The 20332-nt window shown below is 36.1% G+C and overlaps 1 protein-coding gene across 1 annotated transcript in view; it reads right to left on the bottom strand.

Moving 5' to 3' along the window:
• Nucleotides 1-20332, bottom strand: part of TMEM135 (transmembrane protein 135) — a 242098-nt gene that overhangs the window by 149264 nt on the left and 72502 nt on the right. The window contains exon 5 of the mRNA XM_046016049.1: nucleotides 1857-1922. Within this exon, the coding sequence (XP_045872005.1) occupies nucleotides 1857-1922 (66 nt within the window). The remainder of the gene's footprint in view (nucleotides 1-1856; nucleotides 1923-20332) is intronic.

Below are 20332 nucleotides of genomic sequence, written 5' to 3'. Positions count from 1 at the left end.
GTAGCCTATCCTAACTGCCATTTAGTGAATACTGACCACGTGTCACTGTATTTTTTAAAATACAAAATATTATATTTTATCAATGTTAACATATCAGAGACTTATAAAAGATCGCAGAATTACTATGAGGTATCACTGATGAGAAGACACATTCCATTTTCAGAGATCTTAAAATATAAAAGAAAAAAAATGTGCAACTTGATAGTTTTAACCTCACTTTCAAAACTGAAAGTCAGAGAGTGCTTAAAAACTCTGTCCAAGGGATACCTGGGTAGCTTTGTCAGTTGGGGCTTCTGCCTTCACTTGGGGTCATGATCTCAGTGTCCTGGGATCCAACACCACATGGAGCTCCCTGCTCAGCAGGAAGCCTGCTTCTCCCTTTCACTCTGTCCACCCCCCAGCTTAGTGTGCAAGCTCTCTCTCTTTCTCTTGCAAATAAATAAATAAATAAATAAAATCCTTAAAAAAAAACCTCTGTCCAACATTAATACCTCTTAATGAGGTTAGTAACCTGTGGCAATCCCCAGTAACTGGTAACTGGGAGGGAGAAATGGATCAAAAGCCAGCTGCTTTAACTACTTCCTCTCCATTATATAAAATATGTACATATCCAATATGTGTTGATATGCTCAAAAGATTACGTTTAAAACTGTCTTGCATACATTTACCTTCTTGCCACAGAACATAAAGTTCAAAAATGCATTGCCAGCCCCCCCAAAAAATACATAGTATTTACTAAATTCTGAGATTCATTTTGACTTATTCTAGGCAGACAAATACACCTGACTTTATTAATGGGAATTATTTTTTTCTCAAAATGGCACCATATACTAGTTTGTTGAGAATACAAAGCGATCGGTTAAGTCTTTTTCATAGACAAAATACGTATTACAAGTTACTACCAAAGTTCCTTGCCAATATACAATTCAGCATTTAAGAGTATACGATTCCCCAATGACTGTACATTTTCACCTAATAGCAGATATACTGACGGATAAAACTTATAATCATACAAAATAATACAATTTCAGTTAACTCCTCAGATATTCAGTCACTTCTACTATTAAATATTTAGGTTACTGAATTATAAATACTACATTAAATGGCACAGAATTTAATTTTAGAACACTATATTTTATCCTTAAGTATCTGCTAGTAGAATAGAAACAACATGGCAACATGACATCATATTCAACCTCAACTTACGTATGTCTTGGTGAGAAATAAATTAAGGAAAGGCAGAGAGAGTGGTAATCAGGCTGGTAATAATTCTGGATTGAAAATTTATTTCAGTAGTAGCAATTTTTTTTTTAGTAGCAATTTTTTTTTAAGAATTCTCAGGAGTATTTAGAGCAGTGAAAACTTAGAATCTGTTATCTTAATTGAGCCTCTATATAACAGTCTATAAAAACAGACTAAATTCCATTTTTCCCACCTTCCCTCTCATTTCTCTCTCTCTCTCTGTGTGATAAATGTCAACTTTACAAGTTATTTTATCCTAAGAAAGAAGTATCAGATCTGTAGAACACAGAATAAAAAGAAAGGAAAAAGTACAGAATTATTATCACTAAATATATATATATTTGCAGAAGTTATTATTAAGTAAATTGTCATCTTCTTTTAAAAGTAAAAGCAACTGGTAACCAAATATCAAAGAGTTAGCAATTTGCTTTCAACCCAAGATCCGGTTCAATATGAATGAACTAAAATAGATTTGTAGGTCAGATTCACTCAGTATTATGTACATCATGTATTTCTCAATGTTATATAAAGTATCACAGAATTCACCACATTTTATGTTTTAAAAACAGCATACTATGAAATAAAGAATATTTATGTCAAAATTCTCATCTTACTTCTCCATTTCTTAACGTTGTGATGGTTCCTCTTGCTACTGCCATTCTAAATAGTGTTTCTGTGGCCTGTGAATTTAAAAAAAGCAAAAATATACATTCATAATCTGTACTCAACTGTATACCCCCTCCAAACTGTAAAAAATATTCATTACGATTATATTTCCAGCAACTTCTAGAGAAGTATCAATAAGTCATATTAAGAGCTACATGATCTCCATTATACTTCAGAAAGATCATCTTCAGAACATTTTAATAATATTAAGGAGTGCAAACAATTGTTTCAAAAGTTATTCTGATCTGCTGGTATTCATCCATGTCTATAGAGTTTTCAAATTAGTACACTTACATAAGTTTAAACCCCAGTTTGCCTCACAAAGATTAAGTAAAAAGCTAGTATTTGGATTCAATTTAGAAACTATCATTTTTTTCTGATTTTTAGTTTCCATTTAAGTTCCATTCAAATCACCTGACTGCCACTGAAATACTGACAGAATTTGAAGTAATTCAGTGATTCCATATATAAAATAACACTCAAAAAGAGTTTTTGTTTTCTATATACTAACAATGAATAATTCTAAAAAGAAATTAACAAATCTAAATAAGTTTAACCAATGAAGTAAAAGACTTGTTCATGGACAGCTACGCACACTACTAAAAGAGATTACAGAACACACACATAAATGGAAAGGCATCCTGTGTTCATGAACTGTAAGACAACTGCTAATAAGTCAACACCACCAAAAATGATCTATAGGGTCAATGTGAATCCTACCGAAGTCCCAATGACTTTTTCTACAGAAACAGAAAAATCCATCCTAAAATTCATACAGAACCCAAAGGACTCCAAATAGCCAAAACAATCTCGAACAAGCCAAGTTAAAGGACTCACACTTCCTGATTTCAAAACTTATTTCAAAGCTGTGGTAATCAACCAGTGTGGGGCAGAATAGAGAGCCCAAAAATAAACCTTTGTATATATCACCTAATGACATTCAATAATGACATTTGGATCACCAAAACCATTCAGTGAGGGAAAGGACAATTTTTTAAAGAAAATATCCACATGCAAAAGAATGAAGTTGGACCCTTACCTTATACCATATACAAAAATTAACTCAAAAGAAATCAAGGGCATAAATATAAGAGCTAAAACTATACAACTCTTAGAAGAGAAAATAAGGGCATAGCTTGATGATTCAGGGTCTGGGGAGGACCCATTTCCTGGTTCCTGGACAGCTGGAAGCAAAGAGAAGCAAGCTCTTTCTCTACTCTCATAAGGGCACTAATCCCATTGGTGAAGGCTCATCATCTAATCTGAATTACCTCCCACCGAGGGGTAGGGTTTTGACATGAATTTCGGGGTGACAAAAACACTGAGTCCAGGAAAAGCTATTCCAGTCAGATGGGGCCAGAAATATAAAGGCCAGTAGGTGAGATCATGCTTGGCATGGACGAAGACAAGCAAGATAGCCAATGAGGCCAAAAGAAAAAGGTTTTGTGAGACTATGGCTGGGAAAAAAGAGGATGCAAATTCATCTGTTCAACACGTGCTTCTGACTTTTAACATGGCACAAGAGGAATTCACTTCCGGCCTTGGCTAATAGAAGACAGAATTCAAAGAATGCTCTACAAAACATAAATTTGAAAGAATTTCCCCCCCTGCAAAAAAAAGAACAACAGAAAAAGGCAATCCTAAATTTAAAAACCGAATGCACATCTAAAGAAATCCAAAGAGTAGGAGGGTTGGAAAGCTGGAGGAAACTGGAATAAAACTGATGTGTGTATATGAACTTAGTGTGACTGGAGTAATATAAACAGCAGTGTAAACATGTTAATAGACATAAGGAAATAAATAACAGAAGAAACATGTAAAAGGTTGCAAGCGGTTGCCTCTGGGTGGTGGAAATCAGGCATCGGAAGAGTTGAGGAAGAGCACTGCTCTCTTTCCATTAGCTCTGCAGAAAGCACGCTATTTGACTGTTTACGCTACATAGACATCCTTGATCAAAACTTTTTTTTTAACTTTTAAAGGTTGATTTTAAGTAAATCAAGAGTGTCCAATTTTGCAAAGAGGTCAAATGCTTTACAACTTCAATCAAGGAATGCCTCCAAAAATAAAGCCAAGGACTGAATAAAAGGACATAAAGTCAAACAGTGTACGCAAACTCTGAAAAAGTTTGACAATAAAGGTAAGAAATGACTATGAGTTGTTGCTAGAAAGAACTGAGTTGAGACAAAATTGAAGACAGTATACTTTTAGGACAGAAGAGATTTAAACAAGTTTGTAGTGGCTAAGTAGAAGCAGTCAGTCAGGTAGAAGAAGTTCAGACACAGGGAGGAAAATGGATCCTGACAGAAGGGGATTCCTATGGAAGACAGGATCAAGAGCACGCAGCAATCTGTCAACTAAGTTAAAAGGGAGGAGGTACAAATATAGGCAAATGCTTTCCCTCTCCTTCCCTCTGCTCTTCGCCCTCCCCCTTCTCCCCTCCCTTTCCCTCTCCCTCTCTAAACCACAGGACAGGATAATCTGAGAATGACAAAGACACTGAGAGAAAGAAAGATGGGAATGAGACTAAAAGTAAAAGCAAAGCAGAAAGGAACGGAATTGCCAAGCAGTACTAAAAGCCCAGCTAAGGCTGAAAGTCATACATCTCTGTTGTTACAAAGCTACACAATTACAGAATTAGAAAGCTAAGACTGCAGTTTAGGAATTACCAAGGAAAAGTGAGCAACCCTAGACAGGGCAGGAATTAAAATGTAACAACTTTTCATTCAACTTTATTGGTAAAATATAGCATGTAACTTATCCATAAAAGCCATTTTTTACTAACTGTGTATGAGAAGAGCAATCTTGAGAACACTCCTTTACATACACATACACATCCCGGGGTGGGGGGGGGGGGAGGGATATCTACACACAAAGTTAGAAAATAAAAAATCTTTTAGAGCAAATGCTGTTAAATTTTGTGACTGCAGCACAATATGAATATAATCGCGATTCATAATTCACTGAGAGAGGTAAAATAGGCCATTGATGGAAAAGGAAAGGGGTTGTTATTCATATATCCGTACAAAAAACATAAGTGAATGACTTTGCCATGACAAATGAACTTCACTAAAGCTTATAAAACTGGATATTAAAAGATCTATTTACAGAAATCGTTACTGAAGGAAAAAGTTTCTCATCAATGACGTACTTGCATTTTTTCTGTTCTTAACAATACGTACATTAAATTACATCTTCCATCTTCCTATCTTCCTATTTCATTTTAAACCTTATTTAATCTAGTGATGTGATTATCAGTATTCATCTAGGTCACGTTAGTTACTGTATATATTTGAAAAGCAAAAGGTGACAGGCAGAGGCAGCAAGCATTTGGGATAAAGTATACAATAACTTCTCTAAACCAAATCACATTATTTGCTTTTTTGTGTCCCAAAAATCTGAGGTAGTCTGAAGATCTAATTCTTTTTCTGTACTTTCTCCGGTAGAAGAATACCAAACTCAATCTTTTGTTTCCAACTAAATTGATTTATTTCATCAGCTCTTCCCACCAACATTTTCAAGATGTCTCATTCTAACAGCACTCTGTCAATTCAGCTCAGCTTCCTTTGATTCTAAAGGGAACCACTGGAGTGTACAACATTCTTTTGACCTCTACTAAAGAGATTGCTTTTAATTTACTTGTACCCAAACAATGTCTAACAAGTGTCAAAAACAATGAGATACAGGGCTAACTCTTAGCATTTGTAAATTGACCACCAGCAAATTCTTCATCGAAATTTCCCTCTCCTTGAGTTTTGATAACAACTACAATGACTACTACAAAAACATTCATTAAACATTTTCTGTCAGTGGAAGGGTAGAAAAACATCAATAGGTCCTTATTTAGAAATAGGTTACCGAGAGAGACTGCTTTTTTAAGAGCGTTAAATAAAAGAGACTTAGGAGACATGAAATCTAGATGTAATAAATGCAAGGTTCTGGGCTGGATCGTTTTATTTGTCTGTGTATGTGTACAAATAAAAAAAGATCCAGGAATTATAATGAGCTGATGATAACAGTAGTAGTCTCCGGATGTTTTCTTTTTTTCCCTCCTTTCTAACATTCTACATATATACATACATATATATATACACACACACATACTTTTGGTAATAATAAAAAGGAAACCAAAACAAGTAACAATTTTTGTCACACTAAAAGATAAAACAGATTTAAGGCAGAATTTTGGAACAATGTAAATGCTATAACACAAGCATTACTATACTGAGTGGCATCTAAAGTGAAGATAACCAAAATTCAATAGATTCATGCTCTTATATTCTACTAATTTTTCTTTCAATAAACCAACATGAAGTTGGTTTATTAAAACCAACTAGTAAATTAAAAAGAAATTTATATTTAAAATGTAATTTTATTTATTTATTTATTATTCAATGAACCAACATGAAGTTGTTTATTAAAACCAACTAGTAAATTAAAAAGAAATTTATATTTAAAATGCTTTACCTTGAAAAGCAGTATAATAGCTTTAAAGCATCATATTACAGTAAGACTTCAGTACATTAATTTAATATGAAGTTTATTTATATAAATACAAAAGTTGTATTTAGCAGGCCTTTACTTCCTATTAATTAAGCAACTAGAATTCTAGTTACCTTATTTTCACTATTTACAATCTGGGCAAACCTGAGGTGGATCATTTAAACTCTCTAAGCTCTGACTTCCTCTGTAAAAAGGTAACAGGAATATCAACCCATCTTCTTGTGTTGGTTAATGCAGGTATTAACATATGTGAAAAGCTCAGTAAAGGGCTAGCTAGCTAAATACAAAATAGTGAATCCAAGGTCTAACTTAGGACAGCACTTTTGTAATGAAAAGATGTTTAAGAAATACTAATTTTTATTTTTTTAATGTAAAAATAAAAACTGGGCTAATGAAAGACCAAATATGAATAAGCCTTAATCACAGCTATGAATCTAAGAACAAAACATCTATGTCAAAGAGTCACAGCACTTACTGTTCTACGAATAGCCCCTGATTGTCCTGCTTTGTCAACTAAACAGAGAGGTCCTGGAGGGCATGAATTCAATCTTTTATTTATGTATTCCCAGCATTTGGTGCAATGTATGACAATTAGCGTAAAGATTAAGAAAAGCAGGTTTTAGAAACAGATTGTTGAGTTCAAATTCTAGCTTTGCATTTGTAAACATATGCTCTTGGACAAGCAACTTCACTTCTTTGAGCTCAACTTTATCATCAGCAAAATAAAGATAATAAAGGTATGTTACTGAAGGAAACTCTCGCATGCTCAATAAATGATCATTTTCTTACTATTTATTTCTCAAAGAAAATGCAGAATTCTATCTTTAAAAAAATCAGTCATCTATGGCAATTAAAATGCAATTAAAAACCACCTCAGATGGCAATTAAAAATGCACTATATAAAACAATCAACACATTATGCCAGATGGCCATTTAATTCTGCTAAAATTCTTGAGGATAGCCAGAAAGTAGAAAACTTACATTATTTCAAGATTAAATTATCAAAAGTCTTCAGAAATCATATGCAAAATTTACTTCCACAGAACAAAAAAGATTTAAGCACTAGCCATAGAAGAAAAGATTTAAACACTGAGGTTTTCAAGCACTAGATATTTTCCTTTCTATGATAATAAAAGCACCAAATAAAAAATAGGAAAACAGGATTAACTATCTGCTTCTCACAAAAGGAAGAGGGGGCCCAAGTGAGCCACCAAATGTGTAGGGAATTAATCCCTGGCTTTTCACAGCGTTTTCTGTCTTTGTTCTCTCTTGACTCTGGCCCAAAGATAACCCCGCTATAAGATGAAGCATCAGCAGTATAGGTAGTTGGTACTAGAAAAGAAATGCTGTTTTTCTGGCCAAAGGCATATGGAAAGGGATCCTTTCCTTTAGTGCAAAGAAGAAACGAAAAATACCCATTGTATTTTTCACTCTCTTCTCTAGCCACTCTGTCCCAAAAGCAGGCCCTGTTCAACGTGTGCTGCTATGACAGTGGTGCAGGCAGCTATACCACCAAGAAAAACCCTGTCCTTCAGGACCCAGGACCAGGAAAAGGAGGGCCAGTGAGGCAGAGAATAGAGGGGTAATCCCAGAAAGGAAGATCTAGAAAACGAGGACCCCTAAATAAATCTGTAGTTGAATTGGCACAAATACAGGGCTCATCCCAAATCAGCGTAAGCCCTGAACAGACCCAAGCAGCAAAGCCAAGGCTTTGAGAGCAGAACTACAATTAAAATACAAGCCAGGTCCTACCATTACCCATAAGTGGCACACAGATAAGACAGACCCAAAGCCCCATCACAGGAAAGATAATGAACACATAACTACTAGGAACTACTGTCCCCTGAATGGTGGACATTGGACCTACTTCCTACCAAAAATGAGACAGAATTTGCAGTCCAAACCTAATCAAACAAAAACAACAGCAACAACAAATCAACACTCTCCAGAGGACTGTAATAGGACCTAGAATATTACAACATGATATTCAAAAGTCCAGGTTCAATCTAAAAGTACCCAACTTGCAAAGAACAAAAAAATCATGAGTACTTCCCAAAAGAAAGACAATCAGATATTGAAATTACCAGACAATGTCTAAAAAGCACCTATTAACTATGTTCCACGAGGTGAGATAATTACACACACTTACTATGAATGGAAAGAGAAGTTCTCAGCAGAGAAAGAGAAAGTATTTTTAAAAATGGAAATTCTGGGGGGGGGGGGAGGGTCAAGATGGCGGAGGAGTAGCACACTAAAATGACATCAGGTAGCAGGAGTTCAGCTGGATAGTTATCAACCCATTCTGAACACCTAAAACCCAACAGGAGATCAAAGAGAAGAAGAGCAGCAATTATAGAAACAGAAAATTGACCACCTTCTGAAAGGTAGGACGTACAGAGAAGTGAATCCCAAGCGACAGGAAGATAAACCTTTGCAGGAGAGGCCGGCTCCTGGCAAGCAGTGGAGCAATGGAGCACAAAATCAGAACTTTTAGAAGTCTGCTCCACTGAGGGACATCGCTCCAGAGGCTAAGCTGGGGTGGAGTCCTCGCACGGACAGTGCGATCTCAGGTCCCATGGGGTCACAGAAAGATCGGGGTTTTCTGAGTGTGGGAGAACTGCCAGAAGCAGGGAAGCCGCCTATAGGGACAGAGCCGAGGAGTGAGCTTTCGGATCGGAGTTACCTTAAACCATGATCCAAGGCACAGTCAAGCAACTGCTCGTCGAGCAGGGAACCCACCAGTGGCAGATGCAGGGAGACTGACCTTCTTCCTCCGGAGCAGCAGCATGGCAGGAACCTGCTGGGTTTAGAGCCCCAAAGGGGGCCATGCACCAGAAACAAAAACAGTCACAGGCCAGGTGAGCCTGGAGTGCGGTCGGAGACCAGGGAGATAGGAGTGATTGACCACTTTTCTCTGAGGATGCACTGAGGACTAGAGCCCTTTTTTAGAATTTTTTTTTTTAATTTTCATCTTTACAGTCATATTCCATCCCTTCATTGTGTTTACGCCTTATTTTTGTATATATGTAAGTTTTTCTTTCTTTAAAATTCTGGGAGGTAGTCTCTTCTAAGAGACCAAAATACACCCAAAATCAAGTGGGGGGCTCTCTGTTCTATTCACCAGTCTAATTAATATATATATTTTTTAAATTTCTTTTTACCCCCTTACATCTCCCCCCAGTGTGGGGTCTCTACTGATTTGCTCTGTGTACATTTTTCTGGAGTCTTTGCCACACATTTAGAATGCTATTCTCTCATTCATATATTTGTATCTGGATAAAATGACAAGGTGGAAAAACTCACCACAAAAAAAAAGAACAAGAGGCAGTACCAATGGCTGGGGACCTAATCAATATGGACATTAGTAATATGTCAGATCTAGAGTACAGAATGATGATTCTCAAGGTGCTAGCTGGGCTGGAAAAAGGCATGGAAGATATTAGAGAAACCCTGCCTGGAGAAATAAAAACCCTTTCTGGAGAAATAAAAGAACTAAAATCTAACCAAGCTAAAATCAAAAAAGCTATTGATGAGGTGCAATAAAAAATGGAGATTCTTACTGCTAGAAAAAATGAGGCAGAAAGGGAGAATTAGCGATATAAAAGACCAAAAGATGGAGAATAAAGAAGCTGAGCAAAAGAGAGACAAACAACTACTGGACCACAAGCAGAGAATTCGAGAGATAAGTGATACCATAAGAAGAAACAGTATTAGAATAATTGGGATTCCAAAAGAAGAAAGAGAGAAAGGGGCAGAAGGTATATTGGAGTGAATTACATGAGAGAATTTTCCTAATACGGCAAAGGGAACAAGCATCAAAATACAGTAGGCACAGAGACCCCGCCCCAAAATCAATAAAAGTTGGTCCACACCCCATCATCTAATAGTAAACCTTACAAATCTTAGTGACAAAGAGAAAATCCTGAAAGCAGCTCAGGACAAGAAGTCCATAACATACAATGGTAGAATTATTAGATTGGCAGCGGACTTATCCACAGAGACCTGGCAGGCCAGAAAGAAATGGCATGATATATTCAGAGCACTAAATGATAAAAATATGCAGCCAAGAATACTATAACCAGCTAGGCTGTCGAGGAAAATAGGAGAGATAAAAAGCTTCCAGGACAAACAAAAATTAAAAGAATTTACAAACACCAAACCAGCCCTACAGGACATATTGAAAGGAGTCCTCTAAGCAAAGAGAGAACCTAAAAGTAGTAGACCAGAAAGGAACTAAGACAATATACAGTAACAGTCACCTTACAGGCAATACAATGGCACTAAATTCATATCTTTCAATAGTTACCCTGAATATAAAATGGGCTAAATGTCCCCGATTAAAAGACACATGGTAACAAAATGCGTTTAAAAAAAAAAAAAAATCAATATGCTGTCATGCTGTCTACAAGAAACTCACTTTAGACCCAAAGACACCTCCAGATTTAAAGGGAGGGGGTGGAAAACAATTTACCATGCTAATGGACATCAAAAGAAAGCTGGGGTGGCAATCCTTATATCAGACAAATTAGATTGTAAGCCAAAGACTATAATAAGAGATGATGAAGGACATTATATCATACTCAAAGGGTCCGTCCAACAAGAAGATCTAACAATTTTAAATATCTATGCCCCTAACGTGGGAGCAACCAACTATATAAACCAATTAATAACAAAATCAAGGAAACACATCAACAATAATACATAAGAGTAGGAGACTTTAACACTACCCTCATTGAAATGGACTGATCATCCAAGCAAAAGATCAACAAGGAAATAAAGGCCTTAAATGACACACTGGACCAGATGGACATCACAGATCTATTCAGAACATTTCATCCCAAAGCAACAGAATACACATTCTTCTCTAGTGCACATGGAACATTCTCCAGAAGAGATCATATCTTGGGTCACAAATCAGGTCTCAACCAGTACCAAAAGGTTAGGATCATTCCCTGCATATTTTCAGATAACAATGTTCTGAAGCTGGAACTTAATCACAAGAGGAAATTTGGAAAGAACTCAAATACATGGAGGCTAAGGAACATCCTACTAAAGAATGAATGGGTGAACCAGGAAATTAAAGAAGAATTGAAAAAATTCATGGAAACAAATGATAATGAAAACACAACTGTTCAAAATATGTGGAACACAGCAAAGGAAGTCCTGAGAGGAAAGTATATAGCAATAAAACCCTTTCTCAAGAAATAAGAAAAGTCTCAAGTACACAACCTCATTCTCCAACTAAAGGAGCTGGAGAAAGAACAACAAAGAAAGCCTAAACCCAGCAGAAGACGACAAATAATAAAGATCAGAGCAGAAATCAGTAAAATAAAAACCAAAAGAATAGTAGAACAAATCAACGAAACTAGGAGCTGGTTCTTTGAAAGAATTAATAAGATTGATAAACCCCTGGCCAGACTCATCAAAAAGAGAAAGACTTCAAGCTCTATTACAAAGCTATCATCATTAAGACAGTATGGTACTGGAACAAAAACAGACACATAGATCAATGGAACAGAATAGAAATTCCAGAAATGGACCCTCAAGCCTATGGTCAACTAATCTTTGACAAAGCAGGAAAGACTGGAAAAAGGACCGTCTCTTCAACAAACAGTGTTGGGAAAATTGGATACCCACATGCAGAAGAATGAACCTGGACCATTTCCTTACACCACACATTAAAATAGACTCAAAATGGATGAAAGACCTCAACTTGAGACAGGAATCCATCAAAATCCTGAGAAGAACACAGGCAGCAACCTCTGCGACATAGAGCCACAGGAACTTCTTCCTAGACACATCACCCAAGGCAAGGGAAGCAAGGGCAAAAATGAACTATTGGAACTTCATCAGGATTGAAAGCTTCTGCACAGCAGAGGAAATAGTCAACAAAACCAAAAGGCAACTGACAGAATGGGAGAAGATATCTGCAAATGACATATCAGATAAAGGGCCAGTATCCACAATCTATAAAGAACTTAGCAAACTCAACACCCAAAGAACAAATAATCCAATCAAGAAATGGGCAGAGGACATGAACATACATTTCTGCAAAGAAGATATCCAGATGGCCAACAGACACATGAAAAAGTGCTCCACATCACTCGGCATCAGGGAAATACAAATCAAAACCATAATGAGATACCACCTCACACCAGTCAGAATGGCTAATATTAACAAGTCAGGAAAAGAACAGATGCTGGCAAGGGTGTGGAGAAAGGGGAACCCTCCCATACTGTTGGTGGGAATGCAAGCTGGTGCAGCCTCTCTGAAAAACAGCATGGAGGGTCCTCAAAAAAGTTGAAAACAGAGTTACCCTATGCCCCAGCAATGGCACTACTGGGTATTTACTCTAAAGATACAAATAGAGTGATCCAAAGTGGCATGTGCACCCCAACGTTTATAGCAGCCATGTCCACAATAGCAAAACTATGGAAAGAACCTAGATGTCCATCAACAGACGAATGGATAAAGAAAATGTGTTATATATGTACGATGGAATACTATGCAGCCATCAAAAGAAATGAAATCTTGCCATTTGCAACGGCATGGATGGAACTAGAGGGTATTATGCCGAATGAAATAAGTCAATCAGAGAAAGACAATTATCATATGATCTCCCTGATATGAGAAAGTGAGAGGCAGAGTGGGGGGTTTGGGGAGTAGGGAAAGAAAAAATTAAATAAGATGGGATCGGGAGGGAGACAAACCATAAGAGACTCTTAATCTCACAAAACAAACTGAGGGTTGCTGGGGTGAGGGGGGGTTTGGTGAGGGTGGTGGGGTTATGGACATTGGGGAGGTATGTGACATGGTGAATGATGTGAAGTTACACACTTAACAATTGACAGACCTGTACCCCATAACATTATTGTGTTAATAAAAGTAATTAATTTTTTTAAAGACCCCAAAAAAGACAAAAAAGGAAATTCTGAAACTTAAAAATATCATACGTAAAATTAAAAATTTTAAATTTAAAAACTCAGTGAATGAAGGCTCTCCAACAGTGTGGAGAAGAAAGAGGAAAGACTCAGTGAACTAAAAGGTGAATCTATAAAACTTATCCATTCTATGTAAGAGAGAGAAAAAATGATTGAAAAAAAATTAATAGACCCCCCAGACACTTGTGGGAGAAGAGCAAAAGATCTGTCATATGTTTTACCAGAGATCCAGAAAGAGAGGAAAAACATTAATACTGAGAAAATATCTGAAGACATGGTATCTCTAAACTTCCTAAATTTGGTGAAAGGCATACATTTCCAGATTCAAGAAAGTCAGTCAATGAATCCCCAGAAAAGTAAACTCAAATAAAACCATACTTAGATATATTATAAACAAAATGCTGAAATCCACATATTTTTTTAAATCTTGAAAGTAGCCTCCTAGAAAAGTTCCCATATTATATATAGAACAACTACTATTAGCATAATTATGGGTTTGCCATCAGAAGTCAGGAAAATGAGAGAACATCTTTAAAGTTTTGCAACCCAAAAAACCCCTATCATTTCATAATTCTATATCCAGCAAAAATATCCTTTAGGAATGAAATGAAAATAAAGACAGTCTTATACGAAAGACAGTAAGAGAATCTGTTGCTAGCAGAGTTGTTCTAAAGGAAACGCTAAATACATTTTTATAGGCTGAAGAGAAATAATCCTAGAGGAAACATTGAACTTTATGAATGTAGAGAAGGAATAGAAATGGTGACATTTGAGTAAATGTAAAAGCTTGTATTTCTTCTTTTAAGATCTTTAAAATATGTATGACCATTGAAGAAATTATAATATTGTCTGATGGAATTTCCAATATATGGAGATTAATGTATATGAGCATTATCACATAAGAGGGGGAGAGTAAAGAAGTCTATGTGGTTGTAAACCTTCCTTTTTCCAGAGGCCGTAAAATATTGATCTAAGTAGGTGGTGAAAGATTAAGCATGTACATTATAATCACTAATGGAACACTAAAAACTAATACATAGCTATCTATTCAAAAAGCCAACAGATAAATTTAAATGGCACATTAAATATATAATCTAGGGTCACCTGGGTGGCTCAGCAGGTTAAGCCTCTGCCTTTGGGTCAGGTAATGGTCTCAGGGTCCTGGGATAGAGCCCCACATCAGGCTCTCTGCTCAGTAGGGGGCCTGCTTCCCCACCCCCACCCCCGCTTGTCTCTCTGCCTATTTGTGATCTCTCTCTGTCAAATAAATAAATAAAATCTTTAAAAAAAAATTATATATATATAATTTAAGGAATCCAAGGAAAGAGGAAAAAGAAGCAAAAAAGAGGTGGCAACAATAAACAAGTTAAGAAGACCTGGGGAAAAAGTAGTCTTTCAACCAATGGAGATGGAACAATTGACTTTCCAAAGAGAAATGGAACAACTGACTTTCTAAACAGAAATCTATGAGCCTTGACCCATGCCATGCTCCAGACACAAAAACTAATTCCAAATGGACACAGACTTAAATTTTGGTGCTCAAACCATAAAAGTCCTAGAAGAAAACACTGGAAATCAACTGAAAACACTTGATTTGGGCAAAAAGGAGTTATATAAGGAAAAAAAGAATAAAACATTAAAGAAAAAAATTCATTATGGCACATTGTACTGTCCAAAGACAGTCACACCAATAAATATCCTACACCACATGTGCATCTTAAAACGTGACACCAACTCTCCTACATATTTCATTTGCTCCCTCCCCTTGGACCTGCGACCTTTGAAAATACCTTTGTAACTGTTACTTAATGAGGCAGAAGTGATACTGACTTTAAGTTTAAACCATTAAAGGCAAAATGGCTGCTGTATCATGTTCTCACTTTGTAATGTGCCTTTGAGGCCCTGAGCCAGCATGTAAGAAGTCCAACTACCTTGAAGCCATCATGCCAGAAAAACTATACAGAAATAGAGAGAGATGCCCTAATTATTCCAATATACAGCTCTTCAAGTACTCCAAGCCCAAGTGTGATTCATGTGAGTGAATCTTACTTAGCTGCCCCAGCAATGTCAAGTAGAGCAGCAATGGGTCTATTCTGGGTGAGCCCTTCCCAAACTGAAAATTCATGCAAAGTAAATACTATTGTCATTTTTACTCACTAAATTTTGAATGGTTTGTTAAGCAGCATCAGACAACGATACACAGGTAAAATGTGCTTCATCTAAATTAAAAACCTTTGAAAGATTCAATTGAGAAAATGAAAAAGGCAACCACAGACTCACAGAAAATTCGTGCATATATATATCTAACAAAGTACTTGCATTAAGAATATATAAATAGGGCGCCTGGGTGGCTCAGTCGTTAGGTGTCTGCCTTCGGCTCAGGGTCCTGGGATCGAGTCCCACATCGGGCTCCCTGCTCAGCCGGAAGACTGCTTCTCCCTCTCCCACTGCCCTTGCTTGTGTTCCCTCTCTCACTCTCTCTCTCTCTGTTAAATAAATAATAAATAAATAATAAATAAATAAATAAATAAATAAAAAGAATATATAAATAGCTCTTACAACTAAAAAATAAGACACAACCAAAAAAATGTTAAAATAATCGAAAGATTTCAAAAGATACTCCATCAGAAAGAAAAATATATACACATATATATAATATTGCACACATACACACAGAGATATATTTGTGAATGGACAAAAAAAAAACAAAAACAAAAAAAAATTCAGCATCATAATCTTTAGGGAAATGCAAACTAAAGCCACAATAAGGTACCAGATGGCTAAAAGTAAAAAGTAAAAAAAGTAAAAAGTAAAAAGAATGACAATGCCAAGTTATAGTGGGAATATGGAGCTACTGGAACTTTCACACATTACTGTTCAAAATACAAAATGGTACAGTCACTTTAAAAAACAGCTGGGCAGAGTCCTATAAAATTAAACATACACTTACCGTAAGACCAAGCAATTCTATCCCTCAGTATCTACCCAAGAGAAATGAAAACATATGTCCATTTATATGAATTGTAGAAAAGCCAAAATTACAGTGACAAAGAGCAGATTAGTGATTGCTTGGGGCTAGGACCTGGAGGGAAGGCAACTGACTGCAAAGGGAGTTTTTAGGGAAGAGAGAAATATTCTCTATCTTAACTATGGTTTTAGTCACATGACTATAAACATCTGTCAAAACTCATCAAACTTTGTACTTAAAACAGGTGAACTCCATTAAATATAAAGCTGGTTTTTGTGTTTTTTTTTAATGCACACCTGCCTTCTTCCCCAAAGCTGTTCTCAACTAATTGGCAACTTAATTCTGACCAACTATTAGGGAAAAACCTGGATACCACCTTGATGGAAATTATTTTTTGAAAGGATATTTATATGCTTTAATTATAGATTTCATCTTAAATTCATATAAACTGAGGACAGAGTAGAGGTTGACCAAAGCAGAAATAAAGTGGCAATAATATTATAGCCAACAGTAAATTCAAGACATGAATAATCTAAGACAAATAAGATTAATAGAGTCTGCATGTCACACTCACAGGAAGACTGAGTAGACCAAGAACTGGTATGAAAACTCTGCATTTCATACAAAACTAGATATGCCACCAATAACGGTGTACTTAGTACTCCATGTAAAAACCGAACAATCGGCAAATGAATATCACCAATCTCGTCTTCACTTGAAGGTGAGCGTTCATGTACCTGTGTTTCTACCCACTATTTGCCAAGTCAGAAACTTGAGTCATCTCTGATTCTCTCTGTTCTTTCACCAATGTATACTTTACATAAGTAATAGTTATTACAGTATTATACTTAAAATAATCATTACTGCATACTTCTTATATTAATTACCTATTCATCTAAAATTGTCACTAGACTCTAGGTTGTATTTCACCTATCATTAAACCTCTAGCACCAAGCACCTGAGGAACACTCAATAAATGGTGGACAAATGCAAGAATCAATAGCTAATGAATAAGTAGTTGTTTGGAATACATCGAGTAAGAGCTTACTTATTGTTAGTTTGGGGGTTATGCTTTACCACAGTGTGAACAAATATGTCCTAAACTGTATTATAACAATTTTAAATGCCGAAAGTACAACTCATTAGCCTATCATGTTAATGAAATGAACTTGATCGTTTTAGACATCATAAATCTCATAATCTGTTTCCATTCAGCACAGGAAATATGCATTACATATGGAGACAATGGACCTTAGCAGTGGTTTTAAGGTTACAAAGAATGTTAACTTCTGTTTATAGATGTGGGTTCGTAAGTTATCCAGGAATTTAAACAATAAGCAGATGGTTTGTTTCCAAATTGATAGCAGTCATCTCGCTCTAAAGAAGAGTGTATTTTTGTAAATGTAAGTTCTGTCGTGTTCTATCCAGTGTGGCATGACGAAATAACATAGTATGTTACAGTCTGCTTTTCCTCTGAACATAATAAAACTTAACAAAAAACTGGGATTTTCCCCCCACAGTGTTATCTTCTTAGACTCAGAGTCAAAACAAACTAACAAAGGATAACAAAAAAAATAATAAAAACACAAATGATTAAGTTTAGAGTCATTCATTCAACTGAGTTGTCTTTTTTTTTTTTAAAGATCTTATTTATTTGTCAGAGAGAGAGAGAGACTGTGCAAGCAGAGGGAGCAGCAGGCTCTCTAATCAGCAAGGAGCCCGATGTGGGTCTTGATCCTGGAGCCGAAGGCAGACTACCAACTGAGCCACCCAGTCATCCCTCAACTGAGTCTTCTTAACCATGAAATAGTGATAATACAGTCTGTTTTACTTCAAATTATATCTAAATTTCACCTTTTACTTAATTAGCACATAAAATACTTTTAAGTAGTCAAGTTTAGCATATGTAATAATAATTATTAGAGAACTGTACAATATCCTTCCCCTTTTCACTTCTTTAACTCTCTTCTAACAAATGCTGGTTTTCCTTTTTTTAAGAGAGGCAGGAGAGGGAGGGGGAGAAAGAGAGAGCATAGGGGAAAGGGGCAGAGGGCAAGGGAAAGAGAATCTTAAACAGGCTCCAGACCCATTGCAGAGCCCAACGTAGAACCCCACACAGGGCCCCACAGGAGCCAGAAGCATTGCCAAAAACAAAGCCCAAGTGGAGCTCGGTGCTGCGTTGAACTCACAACCCTGAAATCAAGACATGAGCCAAAATCCAGAGTCCGAAGCTTAACTGTCCAACCACCCAGGCATCTCTTTTTCTTTCAAGCAGGCTTCTTAGCCTGAAGCCCAAAGAAGGGCTTGAACTCACAACCCAAACATCAAGATTCAAGCTGAGATCAAGACCTGAATTAGGCTAAGAGTCAGATGCCCAGCCAACTGAGCCACCCAGGTGCCCCACATGCTGACTTTCTTTAGGTTACCCACCTTTTTCTACAAAGCTTTGGTTTAATTAAATGAACAATGTTAATCCCATTCCCCTTGCCAGTGATTTTTTTAGATATAGGCATGTAATACCAGAGACAAAGAAAGCCATTTCATAATAATAAAAGAACGCATTAATTGAGAAGACATAAAAAACTTAAATGTTTATGAATCTAAAAGCAGAGATTCAAAATACATGAGTCAAACATACAACTACATGGACAAATAAGACAAATTCACAACTACAGTCAGAAATACATCCCTCCACAGTAGTGGATGGAAAAGCGGAAAGAAAAATCAGTAAAGATATGACCCTGGAAAAATACTATCAATTAACTGATTTTTATAGAGCTCTGCACTAAACAAAAGCAGAACAAGCATTCTTTTCAGACCCATACAAAACACTTCCCAACATAGACTATGATCTGGAGGAAAAAAAAGAGAAGACACAAACTACTATTATCAATAGGGCCATATTATAAGCTTTTCAGAAATTAAAAGGATAATCAGGGAATATATATAAACAATTTCATGCCAATTAATTAAACAACATAAATGAAATGAAAAATTGCTTGGAAGACACAAACTACCAAAGCTCACACAAAAAGAAATAGAGCCTAAACAGCCCAATGTTTGTACAAGAAACTGAAAGAGCAGTTAAGTATCTTCCCACAAAGGAAAATTCCTGTCCATATGGCTTCACTGGTAAATTCATACCAACATTTAAGAAAGAATTAATTAGAATTCTATACATACCCTTCCAGAAATCTGAGGAGGGAATGGAATGCTTCTTAACTCAAAAAGGGCAGTTATCCTGACAGCAAAACCAGATGAAGAGATTACAAGAAAAGTAGAGACCAATATGCCCCATGAACATAAATATAAATAAGCTTAACAAAATCTGAATACATTGAATTCAACAATAAAATACAAAAGAAATAACATGTCAAGTGGGGTTTATTCCGATGCAAGATTTAACATTCAAACATCAAACAATGTAATTCACCATAAACTGAAAAAGATAAGCGCATGACCATCTCTATAGATATAGGAAAGATATTTGACATAATCAAACATCTATTCCTGATAATAAAACTTTGATAAAAACTAGGAATAAAAGGGAACTTTCTCAAATGGAAAAAGGGAATAAAAAAAAAAAAAAACAACTATAGCTAATATATTTAAGGGTGAAAAGACTGAATGTATTTCTCCTAAGATCAGAAACAAGGCAAGATGTCAGCTTGATTTCTATTCTGTATTGTAGTGGAAGTCCTAGCCAGTGCAGTACTATAAGGAAAAGAAATGAAAGGCAACCAGTTTAAAAAACAAGAAATAAATTTTTTTCTTTCTTTTTCAGATGACATTTTCATAATGACTAAAATCAATAAACAACAACTTTTCCATTTTAGAAAAGGCAAAACTATAAAGACAATGAAATGACCAGTGGTTGCCACAGATTGGAGAACAGGTCGAACACAGGGGTTTTTAGGGCAGTGACATTATACATTCATCAAAATCCAACGGATGTGTTGTAATATAAACTACAGGCTCTAGTGTTTTAGTTAATAATTATGTATCACTATAGGTT

This window comes from Meles meles, chromosome 8, assembly GCF_922984935.1.
Source record: "Meles meles chromosome 8, mMelMel3.1 paternal haplotype, whole genome shotgun sequence".
NCBI lineage: Eukaryota > Metazoa > Chordata > Mammalia > Carnivora > Mustelidae > Meles > Meles meles.
The sequence above is the reverse complement of the archived record's forward strand: the minus strand, read 5'-3'. Positions and strand labels throughout refer to the sequence as shown.